Source organism: Diplotaxodon limnothrissa, linkage group LG2 (assembly GCF_057381915.1).
Source record: "Diplotaxodon limnothrissa isolate DT_005_m linkage group LG2, D_limnothrissa_male_GT1.1, whole genome shotgun sequence".
Lineage (NCBI taxonomy): Eukaryota > Metazoa > Chordata > Actinopteri > Cichliformes > Cichlidae > Diplotaxodon > Diplotaxodon limnothrissa.
The window spans coordinates 31,433,901-31,447,740 of NC_140597.1; the positions used below are offsets into that span (position 1 = coordinate 31,433,901).

A 13,840-nucleotide genomic window follows, 5' to 3' on the forward strand; every position below is an offset into this window, starting at 1 on the left:
AGGTTATTGTAATTTGTAGAACAACAGGCTCTAGTATAGTTGCATTTAATAGTTGGAAGAAAGACCTGGAATAAAATTTTACCAAAAACACCCACAAAAATAATGTTTATCTTTGGCAATGTCGATACTGATTTGTTGAATCCAAATTAGCACAAATCAACAGATGATTTTATCAACATATACAATATATACAGACTCAACTTATGTCCTAACCTCATTAGACCCGGCTGAATTCCTTCTCATTGTGTAACATATATTTACTAATAAAGAACATTCTAGAGAATAATATACTGAGTGCATTATTTAAAAAATGATATCAGTTACAACGTACCAGTATTTAAACGAACTGTTTTTAATGTAGCAATTTTCTACTCTGCTTGAGCACTCAAAGCACTTAGTACAACACATGCAGGCATCCATATAATCTAACATTCACTCACACTCCAGTGAATGCATTGCAGTTCAGTATCTTGCAGAATGATACTTTGGCATGATTTATTGGCAATGATTTATTGAATCCAAACAAGCACAATTTGACAGCCAAGCATCGAACCACCAGCTTTCCAATTGGCAGACAACTTGTCAGGGATATCCTTGTAAAGTAATTTCCCCTTGTGTTCTACATAGTTGTTAAATTCGCAATTTACAGTTTACAGGTGAAGATTTTTCCGCAATTTTTGTGAATCGCCTGTTTTTAACTTAAATAACTTATAGAATGCTAATAAAATAGTAAATCAATCAATCAACATTTCATAATTTATGTATATCATGTCAGAGCTTCATTGACTAGAAAAAAAAACTATAATTTTTTATATTTTTTATATTATTATTTCTTCTTTTAATTCATGCTACCTAGAAGAGTGGCATGGTGGTGAACACTGTTGCCTCACAGAAAGGTTCTGGGTTCAAATCAACCATCTAACTGGGGCCTTCCTGTGTGGTGCTTACTTTTTCAACCTGTGTCTGCATAGGTTCTCTCTGGGTATTCCAGCTTCCTCTCACAGTCCAAAGTCAAGCAGTTATTGGTGTTAAATGGTGAATCGAAATTGTGTTTATGAGTATGAATGATTGTCTATCTCTATGTGTTAGTCCTGTGACAGGCTAGTGACTTGTACCCAGCATCTCACCCTATTTCAGCTGGGATATAGGGTAAACCTGAATTGGATAAGAGGAATAGATGGAATAGATAGGGTATTAGGTGACCATGTCTTTAAAGATTCAGGGTAGCTACGATGTATTTCCAGTGTATCCAAATGCTTTTGATGCCTCTTTTTACCCTATTAACCCCTGTCTCTCTTCAAGTCTTTCCTCTGCCCAATGCTCCTGTACTTGTGTGACTGGAGCATTGGGCAAGTCAGTCTGTAGGGCAGCTCTGAGGTTAGCCCAGAATAACCTTTGTTTTGCCCTGTCTTGAGGCCACTCCAGATATGTGTGGCGGTTCATCATGGACTTCAGCTGGTAGTACTTGGATGGGATTAGGTATTGAGGCAGAGGCTCAAGCAGTACCAGCACAATGCTGTCTGAGCCCAGAGTGAGACGTTGGTGGGTGGCAAAGTAGAGCTCGTAATGACACCACTCGCTCTTGACAAAGTGAGCAGAGAGGACAAACACAGAGCGCCTGCATTTCTCCACACAGCTGATGATGTTCTCAATGATCGTCTTTCCCGGCACAAAATGTTTCTCGTGATGACAGATTCTAAGCCCTCCTGCGGGGCCTTCGAGGTTGGGAAGAAGGGAATTGCGCACCCAGTCAACATCGTGCTGGCTATAAGACACAAACGCGTGGAACTCCAGACCCACCAGATCCTCGGGCCGAGCTTGTTGCAGTCTTGCACGATGTTTGGCTCTTGTCCACTGCCAGATCATGCCCGTGTACCAGGGAACATCCAAACAGTGACACAGAATCACAATGGAAATAATCAGTGTCCCTGCTGGAACCAAAATTGCAACCACTAGAAGGCCAATGCTGCAGGAGACCTCTGGGATCGAGATGTCTCTTAAAGTTGAGTTTCTAACGTCCTCGGGGTATGTGCAGTAATAGCCCTGTGGCCAATTCAGCAGCTTAATTCCTGATTGGCTGTTGCTCTTTTCAGAATTGATAGCGAGCTTTATGAAACCTCTGAGAGTGCAGGTACAGGTGAAGGGGTTAAAACTGACATCTAGGATATGCAGTTCGGGACAGCTTTCCAATATGTTCACAGATGGGGCATGGAGAGAATTTGACCTGAGCAGAAGCTTGTGGAGTGTGGGGAAAGTGCCACAACCTGGCAGGTCCCGCAGCCGGTTAGCATTTAGATTCAGAGTTGAAAGGTTTCTCAGTTTAAAGATGGATTGCGGAACCACCGAAATCTGGTTGTTCTGGAGGTCCAGTATCTGTGTCCCATTTGGTAGACATTGAAAAACTGACTCAGTCAAACTATTAGAAGACAGATTTATATTGGTGATGCTTGCTGGCCAGATGCACTGTGATGACTGGTCATACCCTATGGAGTTGACGCTGAGGTCCAGATGTTGCAGGGACGACATATATTGAAAACGTTGGCTCAGTATCTCAAGTTTTTTAAGACTGTTGCCTATCAGAGTCAAGTTCTTCAGGTTACGCAGGTTCTGACATTCTACAAATTTATCATCCACCACACTTGAGAAGATGGAATCAGACATAGCACAATTAGAAAAATCCAGCTGGCGTATTGGACTCTGTGACTTGGGACAGGTCATGTGTATTATTGGCGTGTCAGTAATCGCAACACTCTCCACTGGCATGCTGATGAAAAAGTTGTATAAAGCCTCCTGTGAGAAGAAGAAACTTGTTACCACTGCCTGGCTGGCTGTGAAAGAAATCACCTGTGATGTTTTGATCACTTCTGTTTCAACTCGAGGAGGCTGCATTATGTGCACATCAGAGGCATCAAGATGTTTCAAAGTTGTATTTAGAGCCACATTTACATATTCAGTTAAGTCGTGCCATTTAATTGTTATGTTGGTGAGATAAAAACTCGTTGTGTGGATTTTCACCGTCTCTCTTAGCTGCTTACTTAGGTCTTTGTAGCCATTTATCATATTCATCATCTCCACTTCAGCAAACAGAGACAGAGCATCAGCAGTCAGATTACGGTCAATTTTTTGATTATGTCCAAAGGCTATCTGCAGCCTTTGAGCATGAACATCCTCCAGGCTGCCTGCTTCATAATAAAGTCCATCCTCTAGTAATAACGTCAATGTACGTAGTTTCATTTTAGCAATGTTCTTGAAGTCACCCACGCTGATGTTTTTTGCTCCAACTGTTAATCTTTCCAGTTTTACAAGAGAGCTGAACTCACTCCCCAATGTCATGGTAAGAAATCTGTTAAAGGCCAAGTTTAGCACCAGGAGGTTCACTGTGTGTAGCAGGTATTGTTGACTTGAGAGGTTCTTGAGATTGTTGTGCGACAGGTCCAGATGTTCCAGGAGAGGCGTGTTAAGAAAAGTCTGTGGATCGATCTCCTCCAAATTATTCCATGACACATTCAGGAACCTGAGGTGAGTGGTTTTTTGAAAGTCTCCATTGTGAAGCTGACGTATGTAGTTGCGAGAGAGGTCTAAAAACTCAGTCGTCTGTGGCAGGTCAGTTGGGACAGAGGAGAGGTTTTGGGATGATCGGTCTACAAAGTTGTCAGGTGATGAAGTGCTCTTCTGAAGTCCCACCAACACGGCTGCTGTCCAGAGTACGGCTGCTGTGACCCTCATTGTTGCCTAAATAAAAGATATAGGTATTAGCTTTCATAATATTATTTATTTTTACCATCAGTTGTCAGAGTGTTGGATACATCAAAAAGAAATGTTCAAAAGTCCTACAATAAATTCTTTGTGGTGGTTATAATGCTTAGTAATTGCTGTAGAGAGGTGTGGATTTGACGTAATCATTTTAAAGGATTCAGTGTGCAATGCCTTAATTAAACAGTTTAAGTTTTTAATTAGGGTAGACAAATTGATAAATGTACAAATTAGGTTTTTATCAACTGAATAATGCAAAAATTGGAAACTGAAACTTCAGTAGAGTGTTAGAAATAATTGTTACGTCTCAAATTAAAACATTTTAATTTGAAGTCAGACTTGCACTGTTAGAAAAATCTGTAATTTCAGAATTTTCATATAAATTTTACAGCATTTTCCTGTCATTTTAAACACATGAAATATCAGTAAAATTACAAGAAATATTCTCTGCATTAACATATCTGATTTAATAAAAAATAAATAGAGAAGTGTACTTATGAATAAACATGTTTTTTTACATGCATTTACAGAAAATGTATTCATTTTTACACATAAAAAGAGTGTAAAAATACAGTTGCAAGCTTAACATGATTTATAGAAGAAAATAGAATAGAACAGAATGCCTTTATTGTCTCTATACATTTGTACAATGAGATACAGAGCATCTCCTACTCACTTGGTGGGGGGTGGGGTGGGGTGGTGGCACAGTTCTGCAGCACTATATACAAATATACAAGCCAGTTTTAAAAAGTAATATGTAATAAATAGTGTTATTGCACATAGAATTTGGTATTGCACAGTGGGGAAACTGTTTTTGAAGAAAAAGAAACTGTGGGGAGTCGGTGCTCAGTGTGTGAGAGGAGGAGAGATAAGCTATGATACTGATCACTTATAAGCTATGTTTATTTAAAAAATATTACAGCTAAATTCTAATTTAATTCTAGAACTACATCCAAATTTTGATTCATTTAGTATAAAATTACACAAAACTGACTGATGAATGATGCAGGGTTACTTTACAGATAAATATGACAAGTACTGTAGTTAATGTCGTCTTGATAATAGACTTCAGGTTCTTCCCTCAGTGTTTTTCACTCTCCATGAGGTCCTTTGGTGTTAATTGTTATCATTATTATTACGTATTGTTATAATCTCTGTGTATTCCTGTTTCAAATGATTCTCTCTTCCAGTTTTTTGTTTTTGTTTTTTGGGGGGTAGTCATTTCTCTCCTGTGTCTTGCATTTAGTTTTGCTTCCTTTGTATCATTTCCTTTGTTCATGTTCAGGTCATTCTTTAACCTCCACTCATGTGCTCCCTGTTCTCCAGATGTTTTTATTTTTTCCCCGTGGATATTCTGCATACATTCTAATTAAATTGTAGGTTTCACTTTCATTTGAAGTACTGCATTTCTATGCCTCTCACTCGATCCTTCATGACAGATCACACATGCATATGCAAATGCTGCTCACGCTGTTACACAATATAATTAATTTAGACTTTCCACTTAACCTAAACTCTTTACATACACACTACTCTAGTGCAAGAATAACTCTACAAAAACTTTGCAAACTCTCAATGATTTGCTTGGTGATATATCAAAAAAATATATATTAATGTCAGTATCAATGTAATTGTAACCTGGACGTGTGTCCCTCTATCTATAAAGAGATGATCTATACTGCTCACCCAAGTGCAATGTCTACAATATCCGAATCTAGGTTTGGGAAGGAGATTGGCAGTAGCAACTCTGTAAGAGCAATAAGACTTCCAACCCACATAACACGCACAACCACAGGTTTATGAAACAAAGTTTGCTTTATATATATTTCCTTTGGATCAGTTCCCTTTACTCATCCTCAATGTAGGGATAACTTCAAATGCAGTAACTATCTCAAATGCATCACAAAAATAATTGAAACAATCAAAATAGATGTAAGACAAGAAACAATATTTCAACACCCCAAAGAAAAGGAAAAAGAAAAGAAAATAGCATGTGAGTGTCCAGTTCTTTATGGTGTCAGTTTATTTAGTTACCCACTGTCCTGGGTTAAGAACTGAAAACGACCTGAATCTCAGGCGGGGAAAAAGTAGCAAAAGAAAATGATAAGGTATCTCTCAGGTGGGCTTCCTTTTGTTTTTTTCCCTACCGCCCTCCTAGTACGGCAGGCATCAACGTGTCGGCGTCCTGACACACAGAAGGCCTCCACAACAGCAACAGTGTCTTAGACTCATGATACCAGCTCCTCACTCGGCACACATGGAACTGTACCTCAAAAAAAAAAACAAAAAAAAAAAACAGTCTGCACACAAATACGCAGAATGTTAGATGTCCACATTCCTTAAATGTCCTTGTTCCTAATGTCCTTGGTTCTTTTTAAATATTAAAATAAATTTGCATCTTGTGACACCTTAAAAGTAAATACACCGGTATTACTGTGCATCACCCGCAGTTACAGCTACAGCACAGCTATTGCACGTGAACTGCGCATAACCACTTAGCTGGCCGCGGCTGAACTAGCAGGCCCAAGAAAAGAAAAACACTAGACACTCATAATAAACAAAACTGTCACAACGTCACAATACTATAAAAACACATCTTAAACATCATTAAACACATTTACTACTATTCTGACTGGTTAGTTCTTTTTTTCAGTGCATTGAACTGCAATCCGGTTCTTCAGTCTGACGTCACTAGCCGTGTCTGGGTCTAAACTCCGCTGTAGGTCCATATATCAAATGATCACTATGGCATTACTGAGAGTTGAAAAACTGTCTAAAGTCTTTCATCTTTAATAAAATGATCAGCGTTCTGCTCTACCAGGTGTAACAATTGAGTTTAACATCCAGGCATCCATGAAAACGGAATTTATGACATTTAACGGAGTTAGAAGTTAGCAGGGAGTTAGCTCGCTAGCTTCTATCTAAATACAATATAGCATGTCCTGACTGCGGGGTTTTGGAAACAAATTAAAACGTACAGCTCTGTTATCACTTCCAGCATAAATGAAGACAGAAAACTAAACAGCAGTGACGTTTGTAGGGTTACTGAAGTTGGGCTAGCTGGTATATAATGATGTGCTACGTGACCGCTAGCGACACAGCTATGTTAGCATAATATAAACAAGCTAACCTTTTTTCCACTCGATAAAAGTTAACGTGAGTGTTCTCGGTGGTCAGGAACAAATGTAATCGCATGGCAGGATGCTGTAAAATGACCAAACTTCAGCCAGGAGAACAACTGAGATAATCCATCCACAATACGAGGTTAGTCCACATCTCCTCAGACCTGACATGGGCTGCCCACATTCAGGTCCAGACCAAAAAGGCTAGGCAGCGCCTGTATCACCTACGACAACTGAGGAAGTTCAGGGTCTCTCCAAAGATCCTCAGGATTTTCTATACAGGCGCTGTGGAGAGCATCCTCACACAGAACATGACATCGTGGTTTGGGAACAGCTGTGTGAAGGACCAAAAAGCTCTCCAGAGAGTGATCCGTACAGCAGAACGCTGCTGCAGGATTGCTCTCCCCCCGCTTCAGGACACCTACACCAGGAGATGCCGGACTAGAGCAGCGCAGATACTGAAGGACCCGTCCCATCCTGGCAACAAACTGTTCCAACTTCTGCAATCTGGTAGAAGGTTCCGCATCTTCCGGGCAAGGACAGAGAGACTCAAGAGGAGCTTCTATCCCCAAGCCATCCGTGCCCTAAACACACACACCCGCCCTCTCACATCATCTATAATTGACTGAGTCAGGACTCTTCCAGACACTAAACCAAGGCACAATGTACATTTCAATTCCTTTAATTTTAAATATGTTTATATTGTCTATCCTGTAAAATAGTCAGATGTCTATTCATATTAATGTACAGAATTCACCTGCTTGCTGCTACTACTGCACATTCACCCAATGTATATACTATATACTATATATATATATAATGTTCTTCCTCTACACCCCCCCCCAATTTTTTTGCACATGTCGAGGAGCGTGTCAGGCTACATTTCACTGTGTGTTATACTTGTATAACTATGCATGTGACAAATAAAGAACCTTGAACCTTGAACCTAGTCATTCATATACTGCTGCATGGGATGGGCTGTAGTTAGGGCTGCTCAATTAATCGAATTTTAATCACGATTACGATCTGGGCTTTCAACGATCATTAAAAATGACTGAGCCGATTATTGGCCCCTCCCTCATTTATCCGCGACACCTTAAAGGCCGGTCCGTGAAAATATTGTCGGGCATAAACCGTCCGTGGCGCAAAAAAGGTTGGAGACTGCTGATTAAGAGGACCCGAGGGAAGCTCGGAAAGCTAAGCAGAAGTTATTTGGAGAGGAGAGTGACTGCCGTTGGTTGAAAAGAGAGGTAAAAAAAACTTCAGTGGTGTTGCACACTATTTTATATTATTTTTTAAAGTCATTGTTAACCCTTTAGATCCGGTCAGAGCAGCACGCTCCGTTTTGCGTAACTATTTTTAAATCCCTGTAGAACCTGGACCGTGTAAGCTAGCGCAATAATTTGTTTTGCATATGAAACCGGAGGAGTTGTACTTACATCTGATGCCATCAGTTTGTCCTCGGTCACGGTTTCCTTCCACATAAAGCTTTGCAAAAACTGCATAAAAAGCGCTTGCAGGAACAAAAACATAATATTCCAGAAACAGGCTTTGCCGATCCGATCAGCTGTTCGTAACACTTCCCACAGTTAAACAGATGTCAGCGCGAACTGTCACATGTCCGCCATTTCCTGCCCGAAACCGGAAGTGACGTCATTTTCGCGGAAATTGTAGTTTTTTTACTTGTAGGCCTTAAAAGCCTATACTGGTCATGTTTGACTTTTCTGAATAGTTTCTGGGATGCTTAGAACTTGAATTGCACTGCTGGAAATAGTTTATTTTGATGCTGTTTTCTTTGCAAATTTGCATCATAGGATTGTTTTTTCGTTTTTCCTGCAGTATATAAAAATTGATGTATCTCCAAAATAAAACTATGAAGACACTCAAAATAAATTTCCTGTTGTAAACTATTTTTTGCAACTTTTTTGTATTTAAAGTTTTGAAGGATAAGCCTCTTAAATTTCTCCAAGTAGAAATATATGCAAAAAAAACAAAAAAATTTTTTTGTAGTTTATTGCACTTTTTTGCAATTAATGTAGTTACTATGGACTTAATGCATACATATTATTAAAATATGGGCTATAATAGTTGTATAGCAACTTGAAATGCTCCCACAAATGGCACTACAACATGTAAAAATATAATATAAGCTCTGGCGGACTTGGTTCTATGGTAGGTCTTAAAGGGTTAAATAAATATCGTCAAATAATCGAGATCTCAATTTCAGTGAAAATAATCGTGATTATCATTTTTGCCATAATCGAGCAGCCCTAGCTGTAGTTATATCGTAAGGTTTTAAAAACTGAGCTTAAATAAATGATTAGCGGTAATAAAAGCAGAGGGAGGTCAACAGTGATCACTGACTGTTTTAGGAGCTTTTTGAGATTAAATAGAAGAAAATACATAACATTAAACATGTTAACAACACAAAAGCCATATTAAACGCAGACTACTTTAGGCCCGGAAGTAGGATTCCTCACGTCATCACTTAACAATCGGATAGCGGTGCTAAGTGAGCTAGACTAACTCACCAGAATAGTTCAAAAAGTTCAAAACACTCCGACTCCTTTGAGGTAGGTACCCGTCTGTGGTTCACCGCTAACGACAGCGCTCTCACAAATGTTAATAGAATCTCTTTTCTCTCTTTCAACTGGGAAAAACCGTGCTCGCGGCAGCATGGAGTTTTTCCTTGCCGTCCTTTTCCCCCTACACCACACCTTCACGCGCACCGAGCTGCAGATGATGCCTTCAGGGCAAGCCCGGAAATTAAACTATCAAACAAGAACTACGATGCATTCAAAGAACCCTGTACTTCTGATTGCTGTAAATCTTACCAGGGTTACATAATTAAAGTCAATGTTTACTTACTAACTACAAATTATTTTTTTGTTTGTTTTTTGTATTTAATTCAAATGATGCTTCTTGAAGATAAATCCTAGCACAAGATGATATAGAGAAGAACACTTTCAGCAGCCATCTTCCCTGAAATGAGAACATTTTCTCATCTTTAAGGAGAACTGGATGCTAGTCTGGTTCTGATATTCTTTGGAGAATGTCAGATGATTTTCACAGTGCGGTACTGTGAGCACGAGTCCCACTAAAAGGCTGCCAGCATTTATTCTGTACCTTTTTGCACAAAGAGATAGGTCCTAAGGCTCAGTCCTGTCCTGTCCTGCTTCCCTCATGCAATAGCCTCTCCCCTGGTATCCCCTCTACCACATGCAAAGCTTTTAAGAAAAAAAAAACTAAAAGCACAGAGCTGCAAAAAAAAGAACTAGGTTGCAGGGCTGGCATTACCAAACTGTTAAATGGTGCGTTATACCCATTTCCCGGTGTGTACATTCACATGCATCTGAGGGAATTTTACCACACGTGCCTAGCCCCCACAACAAGCGACTGTGCCGCCACTAAAGCAAAATCAAAAAGAACCTAGAAGTTGTGGCATACAAAACAGCAAACAACTCAGGAAATAAAATATAAGGAGACAAGAACAAATGCACACACTCTAAAATACAACTCCTTTTAAAAGCACAATTACAATATAACAAACAGTTAAGATGAAAACACCATAAAACAATGAACCAGTCAATGCCAGTCCATAAATAACAGCAAAGCAACAACAAGGCTACAACAAGACAGCAGCAGTGTGTAGGCCTGTAACAAGAGAGGGAAAACAATCATCCAGTGTCCACCCTACGATAGATAACCCATGAGGATCCTACTTACCCTTTAATAGTTATACATATTATTATTATAGTATTATTATTATATTCCTCCCTGCAGCTGTCAGACTGTACAATCAGAACTGTACTGTACAATCAGAACTGCTCCCAAAAAACATAGATGTTTACATCTGCACTGTAACTGCAATAAGTTAATTAACCGATTCGCACTACAACCTGGTTTGCCTCTTACCTGTAGTTATTTTTATTTAATTTAATAACTGTACAGTACTCTGTTTATAGTAACCATTGTCCTTAATGTAAGAAAAATTGTGTATGTTTCTGTTCCGTGTCCTGTGTACTGTTTGTTTGTATATGTGTCTTTTTGGCTGCTGTTACAACCAAATTTCCCCTTGTGGGACAATTAAAGGATTATTCTATTCTATTCTATTCTATTCTATTCTATATTAACCAGTTGCCAGGGGAAATGAATGCGGTCTGCAATACTTAACAGGCTGTGATCTTTGCCACCTTGAACAGAAATTAGTGCAAACTGCCAGAGCTCAGGAGTAGACTACAGTTGTTCCTTATAACCAACATCTGATTAACAGCTAAGGGAGAGGTTAATGTTCATGCTGCATTCACAGAAAGCATGTTTGAACCAACATCCACCACATCTAACCCACTACATTTACTTTTACAAATTGTTAGGAGTTTTCTGTATTAGTGCATTACAGCAGTATTATGAAATTATTACACAAAGTAAATTTAGTGTTTTATTTAGCTAAACTCTTTCAATATTCACATCCATCAGTATGCACTTGATAAGATCTGTAATGTAATTACAATAACATTTTCTGTATATTTCTAATATTGTTTAATTTCCATTTACACCTAAAAGAACTGTATTTTAATGTAATACAACGTAAAAAAAAATATGGACTTTTTTGTGTATTTTAATTATAGACAATTTCTGTGTTTTTACATGATGACAAATGTAAACACGGTAAATTTCAGTTATTGTGCGCTATTTTTCTGCTGCTAGAATATTACTGGGTTTTATGGGTTTAAAAAAAAATAGTTTATGTAACACTTTTTGATTTTAGTCAGTATACTAAAAATATGCCAGACGTGTATTAAAAGCATCAAGGCTAAAAAGAAATTTGGCTGAGCAGAAAGATGAAAGAAATTTAAGGAACAGGCCAGAGTGATGTGAAAACATCATTTTGAAAGGAACTTACCTGGAACAACACTGGTTACTTTCTTTAAGATCAGACTTACTTTTAATTTTTTTGAACTGGTTAAATTCTAATTGGTTTGGTTTACCGTTTTTTCTGGAAGTGAGTTTTTCCTTTGTGAATGTGGCTTGCTGTGTGCTTATCATGGAATTGTTGCTCTGTTTTCTTTAATTCCCGTGATTTTCTTGGTGTCAGTTTTGTTGGAATCTTTTTATATATATATATATATATATATATATATATATATATATATATATATATATATATATATATATATATATATATTGTTGGGGACAACAAAGAAAGCAAATAGACATTTAGAAAAGCTGCTTTTTCTAAATATCAAAAAACAGTGTGAGCAAAAAGGGAATGTTAATACTGTCATAAATATAAAATACTGCCATTTCATATCATGGTATGAGTTTATGATTATTTATGCATTCATAAATCCCACCAAAACTTTAAAAGCAGACATTTGACATCGTCATATTTTAGATTACTTTCAATTAAGTGTTTTTCTTGACTCATGTAATCTAGATATTAAAATAAAATAAAAAAATCCAAAACCACAATAAAAAAACCACTCTGGAAAACACCATTTAGTTCATAGACGGATAAAAAAAAGAGCACTAACCTTTATTGTGGTCTGATGGTCACGTTTTTAAGTCTCACGTACAAAATCATCAGAGTCACAGTGGTTCCAAATCTCTGGATATGGGGAAAAAAGGAAATCAGTAAGACAAAACTGACTGATCGAGAAAGGTATACCACCAAATAAAATTTGGATTAAATGTGACCAAAAGTCATGCGTTAGCACTGCTCCAGCAGTAGTTGCTAATAGTTTTTAAGTTACAGTAAAAACAACATGAAGCTGAGCGGAAACAGGCATAGAAATGAAAGCAATTCCCAGACTACTTATGCTTTTCTCACTTCAACATCCTCTTTTCACTTCCCTTTTTATGTAACAGTGTATTTTATAGAAGTAAACTGTGATAAAAATGTATAAATAAGCGGAGCTAGTGAAAGTAATGAAATCAGTTCCTTGGATTTAGTTTACGTTATTGTTTTAAGCAAACTAATACTTCAGATTTTGTTTTGTTTTTTGTTTTGGCACCCTAAAAGACGTTGGTCTGTAGTTTGAGAAACATGAACTGATTTTAAAATATTCTAAAAATCAATGAAATGGGCCTTTACTAAGCAATGCCATGAGTATACTGTATCTTTAGTTTGTTCTACTATGTTGTGAAAAGTATGAATGAGAAGGCTAAACTACAGTGTTTCTGAGGTAGCTCTCTTGTATCATAGCGACCACACCGAGGTCACCTGGGTAGTACATGAACATTTTCCAACTCAATTGACTTATCGCACTAATGCCTTGAGGCAGAGTGGCTTCAGGTCCACTGTGTTGTTTACTCTAGACACTGTGTTAATGAAGGATGATGAGAAAGGGTTTCTTTTAAAATGGCTTTTTATTGTGATAGGGAAGCTATGTGTATGTACAGACAGACAGACACACAGACACACACACACACACACACATATGCATGAACCTTCTTCCCAGCAGTGTTTCTAGCCTGGCAGTGCTAATCTTGCCTTGGGTCAGCGACTGCTACGCATACAGCAAGTGGAGCTTAATTGAATATTGTCTTATAAGCCAGTGTCACTAATCCCACCTGGCACAGTTTGATCAAATCCTAAAAGAACACTGATGTGATTAGAAGCTTCTGGCTGTAAGAAAACAGAAAACAGCCTGTTTTTTCAGCGTCACAGTGTAAGATTATCTCTTATTTAATAAATGTGTCAAAATGTGCCATTGCTGATTTGTTAGAAAGCTGAAATCCCCTAATGCAAGTGATTACAAAATACAGTGTGTGTGTTTGTAATGTGCAGTAAGTCTTACTTATGAAGCTAAGATCAGAGTACAAGCTAATTATTGACACAAATGTTCTTTACAGCAATCAGCATGTGCCTGAGAGCTCTGAGTCAGTCTCTATGCACCCTTTGAAAGATAGCTCACTATTATCTTTATTAGCTGTGTTGAATTATGACTCTTTATTTATTTATT

At 38.0% G+C, this 13,840-nt stretch overlaps 1 protein-coding gene across 2 annotated transcripts; it reads right to left on the bottom strand.

Annotated features, from left to right (window-relative positions):
- Positions 1-1,272: 1,272 nt before the first annotated feature.
- LOC146638755 (toll-like receptor 1) lies at positions 1,273-12,467 on the bottom strand. Of its 2 annotated transcripts, none has more exons than XM_085371023.1 (2): positions 12,410-12,467; positions 1,273-3,732 (listed from the first exon to the last, which is right to left on the bottom strand). In XM_085371023.1, exon 2 carries the CDS (start codon positions 3,724-3,726, stop codon positions 1,273-1,275), a length of 2,454 nt encoding a protein of 817 aa, XP_085227149.1. In that variant the 5' UTR covers positions 3,727-3,732; positions 12,410-12,467. The 2 variants fall into 2 exon arrangements, with proteins under 2 accessions (XP_085227149.1, XP_085227142.1); XM_085371016.1 differs by lacking the exon at positions 12,410-12,467 and adding an exon at positions 8,315-8,407.
- Positions 12,468-13,840: the final 1,373 nt, after the last annotated feature.

Coding starts and splice junctions, on each gene's coding strand:
- LOC146638755 (XM_085371016.1), bottom strand. CDS start 8,407: ATGTTTTTGTTCCTGCAAGCGCTTTTTATGCAGTTTTTGCAAAGCTTT. Junction 3,733..8,314: donor ACAAACTGATGGCATCAGAT/GTAAGTACAACT, acceptor TCTTTTATTTAG/GCAACAATGAGGGTCACAGC.